The following is a 16,018-nucleotide window of genomic DNA, read 5'->3' as shown; positions in this document are numbered from 1 at the left end:
GTAACCTGGCATCGCCTGTTACCATATCTCCAAACACAACAAAGGAATTTGGAGCAATTATGGGATGTTTGAATTGCATGGGGGCTGCTTTAACAACCACACGTAGCTCTAAGCTACCAGGCATCAACTTACGTCATTAAATAAATGGCAAGATAATTTGTGTTTTTTTCTGAGGGGTGGATCGCTTGAACTGGTTTTGTGACGTTTATTAAAGTGGAAGTAAGGTCTAAATTTTATTGGAAATATCTATAACTAATTACAAATATTGATTTTGACATACCATATACGTATATTTGACTGAAAAAAACATTTGTCTGCAGATTCTAGTGACGCACAATGTTGCATTTGCACACAACCTACCAGCAAAACCTTTCCAGTCATATAACGTGTTTGGGTTCATACACTTTTTATTTGCAGGCCCATAATAACTGCTTCTTATAATAATTGCCTGTAATAATTGTAAAAACGGCGGCACGGTGGACGAGTGGTTAGTGTGCAGACCTCACAGCTAGGAGACCAGGGTTCAATTCCACCCTCGACCATCTCTGTGTGGAGTTTGCATGTTCTCCCTGTGCATGCGTGGGTTTTCTCCGGGTACTCCGGTTTCCTCCCACATTCCAAAAACATGCTAGGTTAATTGGTGACTCCAAATTGTCCATAGGTATGAATGTGAGTGTGAATGGTTGTTTGTCTATATGTGCCCTGTGATTGGCTGGCCACCAGTCCAGGGTGTACCCCGCCTCTCGCCTGAAGACAGCTGGGATAGGCTCCAGCACCCCCGCGACCCTTGTGAGGAAAAAGCGGTAGAAAATGAATGAATGAATTGTAAAAACGGTGGTTGAGTGGTTAGCGCGAAAACCTCACAGCTAAGAGACCAGGGTTCAATTCCACTCTTGGCCATCTCTGTGTGGAGTTTGCGTGGGTTTTCTCCGGGTACTCCGGTTTGCTCCCACATTCCAAAAACATGCTAGGTTAATTGGCGACTCCAAATTGTCCATAGGTATGAATGTGAGTGTGAATGGTTGTTTGTCTATATGTGCCCTGTGATTGGCTGAAGACAGCTGGGATAGGCTCCAGCACCCCCGTGAGGAAAAAGCGGTAGAAAATGAATGAATGAATGAATTGTAAAAACTTTTTATAAATTATTTGTGTTATTGTTTCACTACTTTTACCATTTACCATATTTTGAGTGCAGCATACGTATATAATTAACATTGAGTATGACTATATAAGTAAACTCTAAGTAAAAGTAAGTAAATATGCAAGTCATAGCACTCGTTAATCAACAATCAACAGAGGAAGTAAATGTTTGGCATGCATGGTTCACATTCCCTTTGAAAGTGTGAACAATAGTAGTGGCTTTACTTTAGTGACAGCATCCATAGTAACCCCTGAGGTAACAAACGCACAGACAAAAAATAGGATAGTCATCATCATCATGATGTAATGTCACTTGAGCAAAAGTGGGCGGGTGTAAATTAACATCACTAGCTTCCTGGAGGTTCCCTGAAAACAAAATGTCACTAAAGGTGTGTCATCAGAGGACAGGAGAGATCCAGTATGATCGGTGCTTACCTGCACACCAGGGGCGTGGCAGCCTCGGCCGGTCTGGCGGTATGCGCTGTACTCCTAATGCAGGCCGGGGAACCTCAGGGACCCGTCGTGGGCACCGAGGTATCCACTTGGATGGACAAAGCGCTCCAAGGAGCTGCAGTGCACGCGGGAGTGTACGTCTTCACCGGGGTGATAGTCCTCCTGTTTACCGCCTTATACAAGCTGCTCTTCAGCCCGCTGGAGCTCCTCAAGCTGCCCGAGGATGTGGGATACCTGACGGAGGACGGGCGCTCCAAGGCGCGCGCCGCCAACGACGTGCGCCGCCGGAGGAAGACAGGAGACCTGCCTCCGGTTTACCCGAACGGCTGGTACCGAGTTATGGACTCTCACATGCTGCGGAAAGGAGACGTCAGAGATGTAACGATGCTTGGTATGTCGAAATGTTATGGTAATGGTAATGGTAATGGTAATGGTTTTATTTCATTTGAACAGCATCAGATTACAATTGAGTGCATCCCATAATCAGTTCACAGTTCCACATGTCCAAAAGGAGTAGTACTTTTACAATCAGTAACTGTTACATTTGTTCACTTCCTGCTTTCTATAATACAGTTTAAGGTTTTGTTTTGTTTTTTTTTTAAATAATGCACCTCGTACCGAAGTACGAAATATGATAGGTACGTCTTGAAAAGGTAGAATAGCATGAAAAAGTTGTTTTTGGCAGTCTTTTCAGAAAGTGAAACCTTTTTTCAACGAGTTTCAACGAGTTTTTGTAATATTCGGACTTTATATATTACATTATTTTTTTCTCATATTAGAAAAAGGTAATGCACATTGTAAATATTTCAGCTCTGTTGTACTTATATGGCACCATTTTTAATGTTTAATGTTTAATTTAAGTTTAATTTAATAAATTTGCAACTTTTTAATTTTTCTCAGTATTATGACTAAAATGATGGATGTTTTGGGGCATTTCTGCTGTTATTTTTATAATTTTCCAAATATTTAATTTTAATTTTCTACTTCTATTTGCTACTTCGATATTATGTGTACAGATGTACCTCGCTACATCGCGGTTTGAATATCGCTCCCTCACTCTATCATGGTTTTTCAAAAGGGAATCAATTAACAAATGATTGCTGTTTCTATGTCTTATTATTAGCCAAAAATATTGAAAGACAAGTAATACTGCATGTAGTATTCTGATCACTAGGTGGCAGTAATCACACAATATTTAATCAAAAATTACTTTGGAGTCGGCCATGCCATGTCCAACGTGATAAAGTGAAAAAAAGTTCTCCTCTCATTACGTGTGGAAGTGGTAAGTTTTTGGCTTTTACCGTGTCCTTCACTCTGTTTGAAACCCTTTCTAAGAATAAATAAATCGGAGGCTAACGAGTTAGCTCACCATCATGCTATGCTTCGTCCGTGCAGTGATCCAATAGCCTACACATTTGCACTGTGATGTAAACAAAGAATTATAGGAGTGTTATTTCCTGTTTACAGGGCTCTAATAATGTTGCAAAACATATTTTTAGATATTTATTTCTATGCTCTAACTACAATAATATTCAATTTATTCAGAAATTAATTGTCACAATTAACACTAATTAACAATAAAAGTTCAGCCTGTGAGCTACTTTTAAAATGTCCCAAAGATCTACAGTACCTGTGGAAATCTAATTTATAAATGTTGAAACTACTATAATATACTGAGTAGTATTCAGAGTTTATCGTCGTTCAATAAAATCCTCATAATAATATTCAATAATCATTAAATAATTCAACTTTCAATTCAATATGGTAGTTAAGATAATTACACATAATTCCTCAATAGGTTTGCATAATAAAAATGTATTATGTCATTCACAATAGCTATGTAACGTTCATTACACACACTACAGTACAGTATTACGCCCAGTTAGCATTTGCTTACAATTAAATACATGAAAATGACTATGCAAAGACAATGCAGCCGAGGACAAGGCAACATATTAAAAAGGTTTTATTTGACACTGAACAGGAGGGGAGGTGTTTTGAGTTATTGAACTTTCTCACAATATTCACATTTTCTGAGAGACAGATATTTGGGTTTTCATTGAAAGCAATAAAGATCAAGAATTCCGATTTTCTACAATAAAAGCTCTGATAAAACATTCCACTGTTCTCAAATATCTTAATTTTTATTTTTCTGCACAAAATCAATCAATCAGTAATAAATAAATATAATAATAATAATAAAACGACAAATAATAAAAGTTAAGAAACCACATATAGTTGGTGGGTAGACAAATTTTTTTTTTCAGATTAAAATGAACAAAGCATTATTAGAGCCCTGTAGACATGACAAATAGACGGATAGGGAGGATAACTATTAACAGTTATTTAACCTTTAATATGAACATTAATCAAACATAATAATTTTTTCTGGGTACATGATACCATACAGCATCCATATCAAACTTGGGCGGGCCGCACTAACATTAAACTTTCATATCAAGGCGGGGGCCTCAAATGTGGCCCGCAGGACACACGTGTTTGAGACCCCTGCTGTACTGGATGTGTAATGATGGTATGGATGATATATGGATGTCACTTTCTGAAATGAGTAACAAAAAATATAGATTTTTTCCGTGATCTTCATACTTTTAAATGTACCTGTATACACAATAACTGGATGGATGTAGAAACTTACTTCCCTTGTGCTCATAAAACATGCTGGTCCATATGGCAGACATTTTGCAAAGACAGATTTTTTGACATCATTACACAAAATCCAATCCATCATTAGACAAAACTGTGGCGAGACCAGCCATGTAGTTTGGTCTAGAGACAGTACCACTGAGGAAAAGACAGGAAGCAGAATTGGAGGTAGCAGAGATGAGGATGCTGAGGTTCTCATTGGGAGTGACCAGGAAGGATAGGATCAGGAACGAGTACATCAGAGTTAATGGTTGTTTGTCTATATGTGCCCTGTGATTGGCTGGCGACCAGTCCAGGGTGTACCCCGCCTCTTGCCCGAAGATAGCTGGGATAGGCTCCAGCACCCCTGCGACCCTTGTGAGGAAAAGCAGTAGAAAATGAATGAATGAATAAATTAGCACTAGACGGATACAGTATTTGTATATTTCTTGTGGCATCATTGAATATGTTTCTGAATTCATTTCTGCAAATCAGTATTTAAATGCGGCTACTGAGTCATTCAGGTTCAAATATTGCTTTTGTTTTTGTCGTTTTTTTTTAAAAACGGTGGGCCGAACATGGCCCCCGGTTTGCACTTTGGACATCCCTGCATTAAAGGGATGTCCTCCGTATAGCCACACATCACCTTCTAATCTTGAGGCAACATGATAACTGTAGGTCAGCCAAGTATTGAGACCCAGATGAATTACAGTGAGGAGGCATAACTGAACCTGGAAATACAGTCAGTAGCTACAACTACTGGCTTACTATGTCCCAGTAGTCCCAGTAGTCCCAGTAGTCCCAGTAGTCCCAGTAGTGCATACACATGAAATATATATTCCCATTACATACTATTGCATATGCTCCAAATAGAACAATGGACCGTTGCACTTGCGATGCCACTCCACTCCATTATGTGGTGTGTGGGTTCCCTCCAGGTTCTCCAATTTCCTCCCACATTCCCCAAATGCATGTTGGCTTAATTCAGGGAAAAGATACAATATTTGTGCAGAAATAAGTGACAACCAGATTCTAGTCGTAGAGATTCTAATATGTCCATAGGTGTGAATGCTGTTCGTTTATACTCTATGTGCCCTGTGATTGACAGGGACAGACTCACCTCAGGGTCAGCTCCCCTGTGACCCTAAAAACTTATACAGCATACCGTGTACGACGATCCAGAGCATCCCAGACATGCTCAGTGGGTGGCATGACTGGATACGCTGGCCATACAATGTTTGCACCTTCAAGGAATTGTGTACAGATCCTTGCAAATGAGGTTGCCACACTTCCAGCGGAGTTCATACACGATGAGCTGCCAGTAGCCCCTAAACACTTTCCAATTAGCTCTCCAAAAACCTTTATTCATTTATTATCAACTCCTATACCCGCTATATTAGACGTGTGACCAATCACAGTGGCCGTGGGCGTGGGCGTGGGTGGAATACATTAAAACAGACAGTTTTAGCAGGAAGCACAAATCCAAGGAAATGCAGCTGGTATGGGTGCATATTCTGGAAGATCTAGAAAGATCTTATGTGCAAGTTATTGTGTGTAGCTGCTCTATAGGAGTCCACAACTCAATACAAAGGGTGGAAAAGGGTGATCATAATAGGTCCTCTTTAAACCTTATACTTTACATTTCAGTTGAGTCGATATACATTTGTGTAAAAGTGTTTGCCCACTTTTCTTATTTGTTATTTTTTTGCACATTATAACCTATTAGGCTTATTTTTTGGCCTTTTGTATTGAGTTGTGGACTCTTATACACAATTTAGTCTTTCCCTTACACCCAAAGAAACACTTTTTATGAGCCATTGCTAGCAACGTAAACACAGAAGTAGAGCTTGGGTTAGAGCAGAGAGTGTATCGCGCCTACAGCCACGCTAATAAAACAGCCTGTTCCTCTGTGACATCACAAAGGAACAGTTTTGCAACGCCCTCTGAAACCGAGTGTTTTGAACCATTTGAAACTTGTTTCAGGGCTCACTTCCAAATGCGCAAACCTCATTATCTGAAACTTTGGCATCGTTTACCAAAAGAATACAACATTTTTTTTTTTATAAAAAATATTATTAAAAAAAAGAATACAACATTCTAATTACATTTATAGGTCAGAAAATTTGAAAAAGTACTTTAAGGGAGGAAAGAAATCCAAAACTAGATGACCTGTGTGGAAAAGTGATGAGTCTCTTACAGCACTGTGGAGGAATTTGGGCCCACTATTTTGCCCACTACTTTGCAGAATTGTTGTCATTCAGCCACATTTTGGAGAGCCTTTTTTGTGATCTGGATGAGTCGCTGGACTTGGGGTCATTTTATTTGGAGAAGGTTCACCACTGTACCATTTGTGGATAATGGCTCTCACTGTGGTTTGCTGTAGTCCCAAAGCTTTTTTTTTGTTCAGTGTCAAAATGATAGCAGTTAATATGTCATTCAAACAAGGAAGCTAGTAATAATGGAACAGTATCAAGGTCGATTATTTTGTGCTGAACTTCATTATTTCATTCTGCAATTACTTCTCCTACAGGGGAACAGCTAGCTGTGTTTCGAGGCGAAGATGGGAAAGCCTATGTGGTTGACGCCTACTGTCCCCACTTGGGGGCCAACCTGGCTGTGGGAGGACGTGTGGTGGGAAACTGTGTTGAGTGTCCCTTTCATGGATGGCAGTTTCGGGGGGACGATGGCAAATGTGAGAGGATACCATACGCTGAAAAAGGTATTGGTTCTAATTGATGCCTTTTCTATCTATTTCAAGATGGATGTGATATTACATGAAGGTTTGTTCTGCTTTTCAGTACCTGATTTTGCGAAGGTGGACACCTGGCCCAGCTGTGAAGTTAATGGTCAGATTCTGCTTTGGTTTCACTGTGATCGAGAAGATCCGCAGTGGACTGTCCCGGAACAGCAGGAGATCACTAAGGGCGAGTGGGTCTATCGAGGCAGAACAGAACATTTTGTCAATGCCCACATACAGGTATGTGGTATGTGATGTTTACTACTCGAACCCACTTAGGTCCACACCCCATCACAGCATATTAGTCTTTGTAAATTTCCTTCACGTAATATTAATGTATTATTCTATTTTAACTTTATTCCAGGGAGGCACGGTGATCGAGTGGTTAGCGCGCAGACCTCACAGCTAGGAGACTAGGGTTCAATTCCACCCTTGGCCATCTCTGTGTGGAGTTTGTGGGTTTCCTCCCACATTCCAAAAATAATGCTAGGTTAATTGGCGACTCCAAATTGTCCCTAGGTATGAATGTGAGTGTGAATGGTTGTTTGTCTATATGTGCCCTGTGATTGGCTGGCAACCAGTCCAGGGTGTACCCCGCCTCTCCCCCAAAGACAGCTGGGATAGGCTCCAGCACCCCCACGACCCTCATGAGGAAAAAGCGGTAGAAAATGAATGAATGAATGAACTTTTCATGAAGTTTTTCATGAAGTTTTCATGAATGAACTATTCCAGGGCGGCACGGTGTACGAGTGGTTAGCGCGCAGACCTCACAGCTAGGAGACCAGGGTTCAATTCCACCCTCGGCCATATCTGTGTGGAGTTTGCATGTTCTGCCCGTGCGTGCGTGGGTTTTCTCCGGGTACTCCGGTTTCTTCCCACATTCCAAAAACATGCTAGGTTAATTGGCGACTCCAAATTGTCCATAGGTATGAATGTGAGTGTGAATGGTTGTTTGTCTATATGTGCCCTGTGATTGGCTGGCCACCAGTCCAGGGTGTACCCCGCCTCTCGCCTAAAGACAGCTGGGATAGGCTCCAGCACCCCCGCGACCCCCGTGAGGAAAAAGCGGTAGAAAATGAATGAATGAATGAACTTTATTCCAATAATATTATAATTTTCCCCACAGGAGATCCCTGAAAATGCGTCAGACATCTCTCATCTGTCTCACCTACACACGGCAAGTATTGCCAGTGGAGCTGACCTTCGCTACACAAACAGCAAAACCTGGCACTTTGTACGACACGATTGGAAAGTACGTTTATTGATTTGAATTTCAATTTTGAAACTCAATTTCAAATGCTAATACAGTAAATGTGTGTATTTTATTCAAGGCTCAGTGGGCGCCAGAGTCCTTCCCCAACAACCATTGTTCTCAGATGCTGGTGAAACATGCTCTTTATGTGTTTGGATGCCATTGGCCTGTGTTGGATCTTCATGTCGTTGCAAGACAGGTACAGGAAGGTTTAAAAAAAAACAACAATATTCTAGAATATCTTTTGATAGTATATTAGCTTGGAAGTTGCAATGTTATTGTAATTTTTGCATCATTGTGTTACATTCAATGTCAATGCCAAACCTTGTAGAGGTACACTTCATGTTCTTGACATATTCTTTGTTTCAGGTCGGGCCAGGAGTGGTGCTTATGCGGTTTGACCACAGTTTTTTGGGAAGTGGAGTTATTATGCAGGGTGTGACACCAGTGGAGCCCCTGTTGCAGTGTGTCTCGCATACAATCTTCTATCAGTCAAATATTCCCTCCCCGGTGCCCAAATTCTTCCTCAAAGCAGAATCCATCCAGGTGAAGCCCAGTTGTGCTCAACTTGTAATTGTCTTTCACTGTTATACCATTTTGAGACACAGAATTTCAGTTCTGTCTTTTGTTTGTTTCTGGCATGCTTAAACATTTTTTGGCCCTTTGTATTGAGTTGTGGACGCCTATAGAGCAGCTACACACAATAACCTGCACAAAAATTATTTTAGATCTTCCAGAATCTGCACCTATACAATAGAGCTTTATTTCCTTGCTTCCTGCCATAATGGTCTTTTTTAATTTATTTACCCACGGGACGCCTCCAGGCAAGCCAAAAGGGCTTCCTCACTATGAACCATATAAGGACATCCTCCCCTCTGTGACATCACAAAGGGTCAGTTTTACCACGCCTTTTGAAACAGAGTGTTTTGAGTCATCTCAAACTTCACTTCCAAATGCGCAAACCTCATTATCTGAAACTTTGGCATCGTTTAACATGATTATGCAACATTCTAACTACATTTATAGGTCAGAAAAATAGGTCCCCTTTAACTGATTGCAATACATCGGAAAAGAAGTAGGAAGAAGCAGAGTGTATTTAATCCTACCCATTCTCCATGTTTTCAGCATAGTCCCATGACTTCCTTCAATAGAATGGTTAAAATTAGTCAACACTGCAAATTAATAGTAATTGCCGTTTATCCTCACAAGGATGACAGAGGTATGCTGGAGCCTATCCCAGCTGACTTATAGGCAAAAGGTGGGGTACACCCTGGACTGGTTGCAAGCCAATCACAGGGCATTACCAACAGAAGTACCACCACACATTCAACACATTCAATCTGATTAAACGCTGATGCTTAAATGCTGATTAAACCAAATGAAAGGTTGAGTAAACCGTGATTAAGCCTTTTGTGTGACTGACAAGATTGATTCGACTTGTCATGATTGACGGATGATGGGTCGATCATTGTTTTTATTAAGCAATGGATCACTACAAGGTTTTGTATGTGTCGTGTTTCTTTTGGGAGTCATGTGATGTTTATGAAGTCCATGTGTCTTTGTCTAGTTTGAACGGGATGTGATGATCTGGAACAACAAGAGGTACATCTCCAAGCCTCTCCTGGTGAAGGAGGATTCAGCCATCCAGAAACACAGACGCTGGTACAGTCAGTTCTACAGTGACAACAGCCCCCGATTCCAATATCAGCATGACACTTTAGACTTTTGACCATCATTTAGTGAGTTCATCAACATTGACTCAAATGAAGGCACTCGACTAGGAAACATTTGAAGGACACAATTTAGGGAGTTTGCATTTAAGCAACGACTGTGAAAGCGCTTTGTGGGTGTGTGTGTGTTTAGTGGTTAGTTACTGAGACAATTGAAAATAATTCTTACTATGCTTAGTAGCCTGAATAAAACACTCTTCGCATAAAACGCATTCTTTCAACCTTATCCAAATATACATGATTACACTTTATGTCTATGGAACATAGTTTCAAAGCAATACATTTCCTTATGATAAAGCATTAATAGTGTGACGCTGGACTTGAATGTATATGTGCCTTGCTGAAACAATAGCCCAGGCTTAAAATGTCTTTTACTTTCAAAATACACGTATGATATGTATGATCATGTCATGTTGTTTGAACAACACATCTCAGTACTCTGAACTTGCTCTTGCAAAATGTTGAGCAAAATGATTTAAAAAAAAAATGCAATGATGTGAAAATAACCAGATAAAAGCGGTCTTCAGAAAACACACTGTGGTGCAATTCCCTCGTGAACATCGGTTAAACATCGTTTAGAAAGTTGCTCCAAAAAATGGAAAGAAAATTAACAGACCATTAAAAATGTTGCTTATCCTCACGAGAGTCGAGGAGGTGTGCTGGAGCCTATCCCAGCTGACTTTGGGTGAGAGGCGGGGTACACTCTGGACTGGTCGCCAGCCAATCACAGAGCACATATAGACAAACAACCATTCACATTTTTAATTATAATAAATGGTAATGGTTTTATTTTATTTGAACATGCATCAGATTACAATTGAGTGCATCCCATAATCAGTTCACAGTTCCACATGTCCAAAAGGAGTAGGAATAAGCTAAGCTTATTAAATCCTACCCCTCCATCTGGTACTTTTACAATCAGTAACTGTTACATTTGTTCACTTCCTGCTTTCCATAATACAGTTTAAGGTTTTTTTTTTCTTTTTTTTTTTTAATTTTTTAATTTTTTGTCCCGTACCAACGTACGAGGTGATATGACCATCCAATGACATAATGTGTACCATAGTAAGTGTCAATATAGTGATATATATAGCACATCATGACTGGTTCAAGACTCTTCATCCTTGTATTTAGCAAACATCAACTGCTTGTATTGTTTCTTGAATAAATACAAAGTGTATGCTTTTTAATACTACTTAAGGAAGTACTGTAGGAGCATACAGTTTGTGTTCACCTTGTCAAAGTAAATGCGTGTCACTGTGGTACACACCCAACACAGCAGGAAATTAGTGCGGTTTTAAATAGTTTAACAGCCGGTTTGTTGGAAGTTGCTGAAGTCCCCATAAAAGAAAATGAAATAAAAAAAATGGAACCAAGCCAAGTTATTTTTCCATTGAAGACTGAAAGCATACTGTGCTCATGTTGTAATTGAATCACTATGCACTGCAAGATAGAGGATCTTTTTTCACCACAGCGCCATCTGTTAGATTTAGTAGAACACTGCACAAAATTGATTGAGAAAATACAACAAGAAAAATGAGGTCTTTCAAGGCAAAGTGTAAATCTGTCATCCTCCAACATCAGGACAGCTGTGAGGAGAATGGCAGAGCGACCGACAAACGGTGACAGATGGGCTAAACCAAATGACATCTGTTCCATAAAAGTAGGACTTGGCAGGGGGGGGGTCTCATCCTCACCACAGTGGAAGTGTCAGTAGTTTGTGTTGCCACATGACTTGGCACAAATGGCCCATATGCATATGGATTGGATTCCTGAGCTGCAAGCATGCTTTGCAGTGCCACTGCTTTATGACCACAGATGACTGCATTACCATAGTTGGCCTGCAGGAGGAGGTGTAGATTTGTTAACAACCTACAGTAGAGCTGATACATATTATGGTTGATCATGGATTCATGGATTCTTCCTTTAGGGGTGTCCAACCAGGGTCTATTTTGATGTTTTGAATACATAAAAAGCTAAATCCAGTGGAAGAATCCAATTCAATAAGTTATATGCTTTAAATCAGGGGTCTCAAACATGCGTCCCGCTACTACTTTGAGGCCCCCGCCTTGATATGAAAATTTAATGTTAGTGCGGCTCGCGCAAGTTTGATATGGATGCTGTATGGTATCATGTACCCAGAAAAAATTATTACGTTTGATTAATGTTCATGTTAAAGGTTAAATAACTGTTAATAGTTATCCTCCCTATCCGTGTGGAAGTGGTAAGTTTTTTGCTATTTAAGTTTAAAGGAAATAACTTGAAGGCTACCGTTTAGGTCGCTAGCTCTCTAGTTTGTGAGTTAGCATGTGTCTCAAGACCCTGCAGTTGCGCAATATGTTGTAAATAAAAAGAGTATAAATGTGACTATAGTCGTGTTTTGTCATGTCTACAGGGCTCTAATAATGCTTTGTTCATTTTAATCTGTAAAATAATAAAATAATTTGTCTACCCACCAACTATATGTGGTTTCTTAAGTTTTTATTATTTGCCGTTTTATTATTATTATTATATTTATTAATTTATTACTGATTGATTGATTTTCTTTATTTTTTGTTTATTTATCTTTCATCATCAGAAAAATAAAAAGTAAGATATTTGAGAAGAGTGGAATGTTTTATCAGAGCTTTTATTGTAGAAAATTGGAACTAAAGCGAAGTTTTTTAATTTTTTTGGTTTTAATAAATGCGTTTTTTTTTGGGGGGGGGAAACCTGATGTGGCCCAGTCTCACCCAGACCCGAGCTCCAGTGGCCCCCAAGTAAATTGAGTTTGAGACCCCTGCTTTAAATCCAATACCAGTGACACAAATGTCATGTGCTGTGGTGCTGCTTTGCTGCCATCTCTCTGTCATGTGTTGTACTGCACTACTGGTCAGGCTGGGAAGAGAGCTTTACTCACCTGCAAGCAATTACACCTGGACTATTTAACCCGTGCATTCTCTCAGACCTGTTGCTAGCTTGTTTCCTGAATTATGCCTGTGTGCGGTACCTTAGCATTAGCCTAGCTTTAAGGTCAATACTGCCTTTTTGCATTTTGGAGTCCTAACTACTATACTATGGATGAAGCAGTTGAGCGAGCGAGGGACAGACGAGGGGGGGTAAACGCCTTTTCACACCACTGTAAGTACCACTCAAATATTTGGAGACACTTTTGTATTGAGTTGAATCAGAAAGTTCTACAAAATAACTTTTTACTGGGCTGCGGCACGGCGGTCCAAGTGGTTAACGCGCTAGGAGACCTGAGTTCAATTCCACCCTCGGACATCTCTGTGTGGAGTTTGCATGTGTGGGTTTTCTTTGTGTACTCCGGTTTCCTCCCACATTCCAAAAACATGCTAGGTTAATTAACAACTCCAAATTGTCCATAGGTATGAATGTGAGTGTGAATGGTTGTTTGTCTATATGTGCCCTGTGATTGGCTGGTGAACCAGTACAGGGTGTACCCCGACTCTCAGCTGAAGACAGCTGGGATAGGCTCCAGCACCCCCCGCCCCCGCCCCCAACCCCGAAAATGAAAGAATGAATGAACTTTTTACTGGTACTGCATGTCAAGTGTTGAAGTACCATTCTTTTAAAATATACCAGCACAAGAATTTCTTTCTGGACTAATACAAAATTGTCCTAACTTATTTTTACTTAACCACGCCTTGCCTTCTTCTGTTTTGTTGTATGTATAATAACCTTGAATCATCGCTCTATTTGCTTTCTGGGTCATTTTCAATACAAGCTGAGGTGCACTTGGTTGTTATTATTAGCAACAAAACCACCTCTATTTTTTGTAGTTCACATAAAATAGGTCAACAACCTTCATGTCATTGACAGTAGCTGGACTGTACCTTTTAAAAAAAAAAAAAAAACATAATATATGCACTATTCTATAGAGCCCTCTTTCTTGATTTTTTTTCTCAAGATATAAATATTTAACTAAAAGTGGGCTTACATGTTCCATTTGAGTGAATTTCAAAGACATTGTTGTTCGATGCTGCGGCACGGCGGACGAGTGGTTAGCGCGCAGACCTCACAGCTAGGAGACCAGGGCTCAATTCCACCCTCGGCCACCTCTGTGTGGAGTTTGCATGTTCTCCCCGTGCATGCGTGGGTTTTCTCCGGGTACTCCGGTTTCCTCCCACATTCCAAAAACATGCTAGGTTAATTGGCGACTCCAAATTGTCCATAGGTATGAATGTGAGTGTGAATGGTTGTTTGTCTATATGTGCCCTGTGATTGGCTGGCGACCAGTCCAGGGTGTACCCCGCCTCTCGCCCAAAGACAGCTGGGATAGGCTCCAGCACCCCCCGCGACCCTCATGAGGAAAAAGCGGTAGAAAATGACTGAATGAATGAATGTTGTTCGATGCTGGAATCATTGTGGTACAAGTGAAAGTATGGCTCCGGGGGTTTGTATGGTGAACGTCAAGGTTCAATTTCAGGTCCATTTCTTTTTCATTTACATACACAATGCTTTTTCACTTGGAAACTCCAAGTCAGTCAATAACCTTTTTAACTGTATTCTTGATATGGAATCATGGATGGCAGCTCAATCATGACAAATAACAGACAGACAGATAAAGTTGCTCCAAAACTACAAAAAAAAAAATGTTGAACCTTCTTATTGCGTTAAAAACTGGCCATTCCTTTTGACTTTGATGGTGATTTTGTTCCCATCATCAAAAATGACAACAAATTACCATCTGAAGAAAATAGCCAGCACAAGTGCTGACAATGACCAGAATGCAGGAGTACATCACGCCAGTTTTAAGGTCGCTGAATTGGCTTCCGATGCATTTCTCGATTTTTAATACTCTTGTCTGTGTAACTTTTTTTTGTTATTAGCCATTCCGTACCCTGAGATCTTCCTGAAGCTGCCTTTTTATGGTGCCAACTGTCCACACAAATGCATACAGTGAATTCCTTTTTTGTCAGTATTGTGACAAATATATATATAATGTTTTTGTTTTTTTTGCTCCCAGGCTTCAAACATAGCTTCGGGGAACTGGTGTTATGTATGTGTCTATGTTTACTGTGTTTGTGTTGCGTCAGCGTGCACGCTGACCAATAGATTCCCACATGGGTTCATTGTTCGGTCTTATTCTGTGCTTATATTCTTAAGGTCCTTATTCTTTGTAGATTTTGCACCACAGTCCCGCTGCCTTAGGGATGACAGGCCTAATTTAACACAAAATATTGATGCATATTGATCAACCCCCACTGTATTTTTCCAGTATGTGTTGCTGCTGCAACCTGAATTCCAAAAGACTGTGATGAGCAGCACAGATATGTCGGTTCAGCAGGAGGAGAGTCTTGTAAAGACATGTAAGATTTATGCAGTTACTTCACATAACATGAGAATCACATCAGAAGGAACAGTGCTGCGTTCATTTCAAAGAGCTCATCAAGTCCGTCCACGCTAAGGAAGCGTGCTTTGCCCTTGCTGTTTGATCACATAACATGAGCTACATGTCAGTGGCCTGGAACCATGGCGGACAGTCCGTGCTAAATGCCTCTTGATGCATGGCAGCGATATTCACGGAATAACTCAACCATGGCATCCGGCTTTGGCACGTTCACATTAAGCTAACGTGAAGTGAAAAACACTGTATGATGCGCACACAAGATGGACGCACGCGAAGCGTTTGGATGTGTTTAAATGTGAAATATAAAGCGTTTGTGTTCCACTATTGGTGTTTTGTACTCCTCGGTTAAAAGGCATTAAATGTGCACATTGTAGTAGTCGTCAGAAAGCCTATGGAGTTGTTGTTGAACATTATTGGTCCACTCCCATCCCCAGTGTCATGTCATGTGTCATGTGACGATTACAGTACAGCTGTTGTTTTGCCCACTTTCACTGTCCCTAAGGCCATATTTTCACCTATGTCGTAAAAATCTTCATCCACATAGTAGCGTTTGAGCATGCCAAATTGAGCAATTTAGCATTAAAAAAAATCAGACGCTTTGATTATGTAGTTTCCATAATAACACAATAACAATAACAAAAAATTAACAGGAGATGCATGCAGACTGCTAGTTTATTGTCAGCAAAATGAATTGAATATGAATCTGAAAA

General features: G+C 40.3%; 1 protein-coding gene across 1 annotated transcript; it reads left to right on the top strand.

Moving 5' to 3' along the window:
- Positions 1-1,560: 1,560 nt before the first annotated feature.
- On the top strand, positions 1,561-10,557 carry LOC131104527 (cholesterol 7-desaturase nvd). The gene is made up of 7 exons (XM_058051819.2): positions 1,561-1,984; positions 6,767-6,955; positions 7,035-7,213; positions 8,100-8,225; positions 8,305-8,424; positions 8,595-8,771; positions 9,793-10,557. Exons 1-7 carry the CDS (start codon positions 1,561-1,563, stop codon positions 9,952-9,954), a joined length of 1,377 nt encoding a protein of 458 aa, XP_057907802.2. The 3' UTR covers positions 9,955-10,557.
- The last annotated feature ends 5,461 nt before the right edge of the window (positions 10,558-16,018 follow it).

Source organism: Doryrhamphus excisus, linkage group LG10 (genome assembly GCF_037039965.1).
Source record: "Doryrhamphus excisus strain RoL-2023G ecotype Guam linkage group LG10, RoL_Dexc_Guam_v1.1, whole genome shotgun sequence".
Classification (NCBI taxonomy): domain Eukaryota; kingdom Metazoa; phylum Chordata; class Actinopteri; order Syngnathiformes; family Syngnathidae; genus Doryrhamphus; species Doryrhamphus excisus.
This window is presented reverse-complemented; position numbering and strand designations above follow the sequence as displayed.

Excerpts from the sequence above, each read along its gene's own strand:
- LOC131104527 (XM_058051819.2), top strand. The coding sequence starts at position 1,561 with ATGATCGGTGCTTACCTGCACACCAGGGGCGTGGCAGCCTCGGCCGGT. Across the intron at positions 8,425-8,594 it reads TTCATGTCGTTGCAAGACAG|GTCGGGCCAGGAGTGGTGCT; the intron begins GTACAGGAAGGT and ends TCTTTGTTTCAG. Across the intron at positions 8,772-9,792 it reads TCAAAGCAGAATCCATCCAG|TTTGAACGGGATGTGATGAT; the intron begins GTGAAGCCCAGT and ends GTCTTTGTCTAG.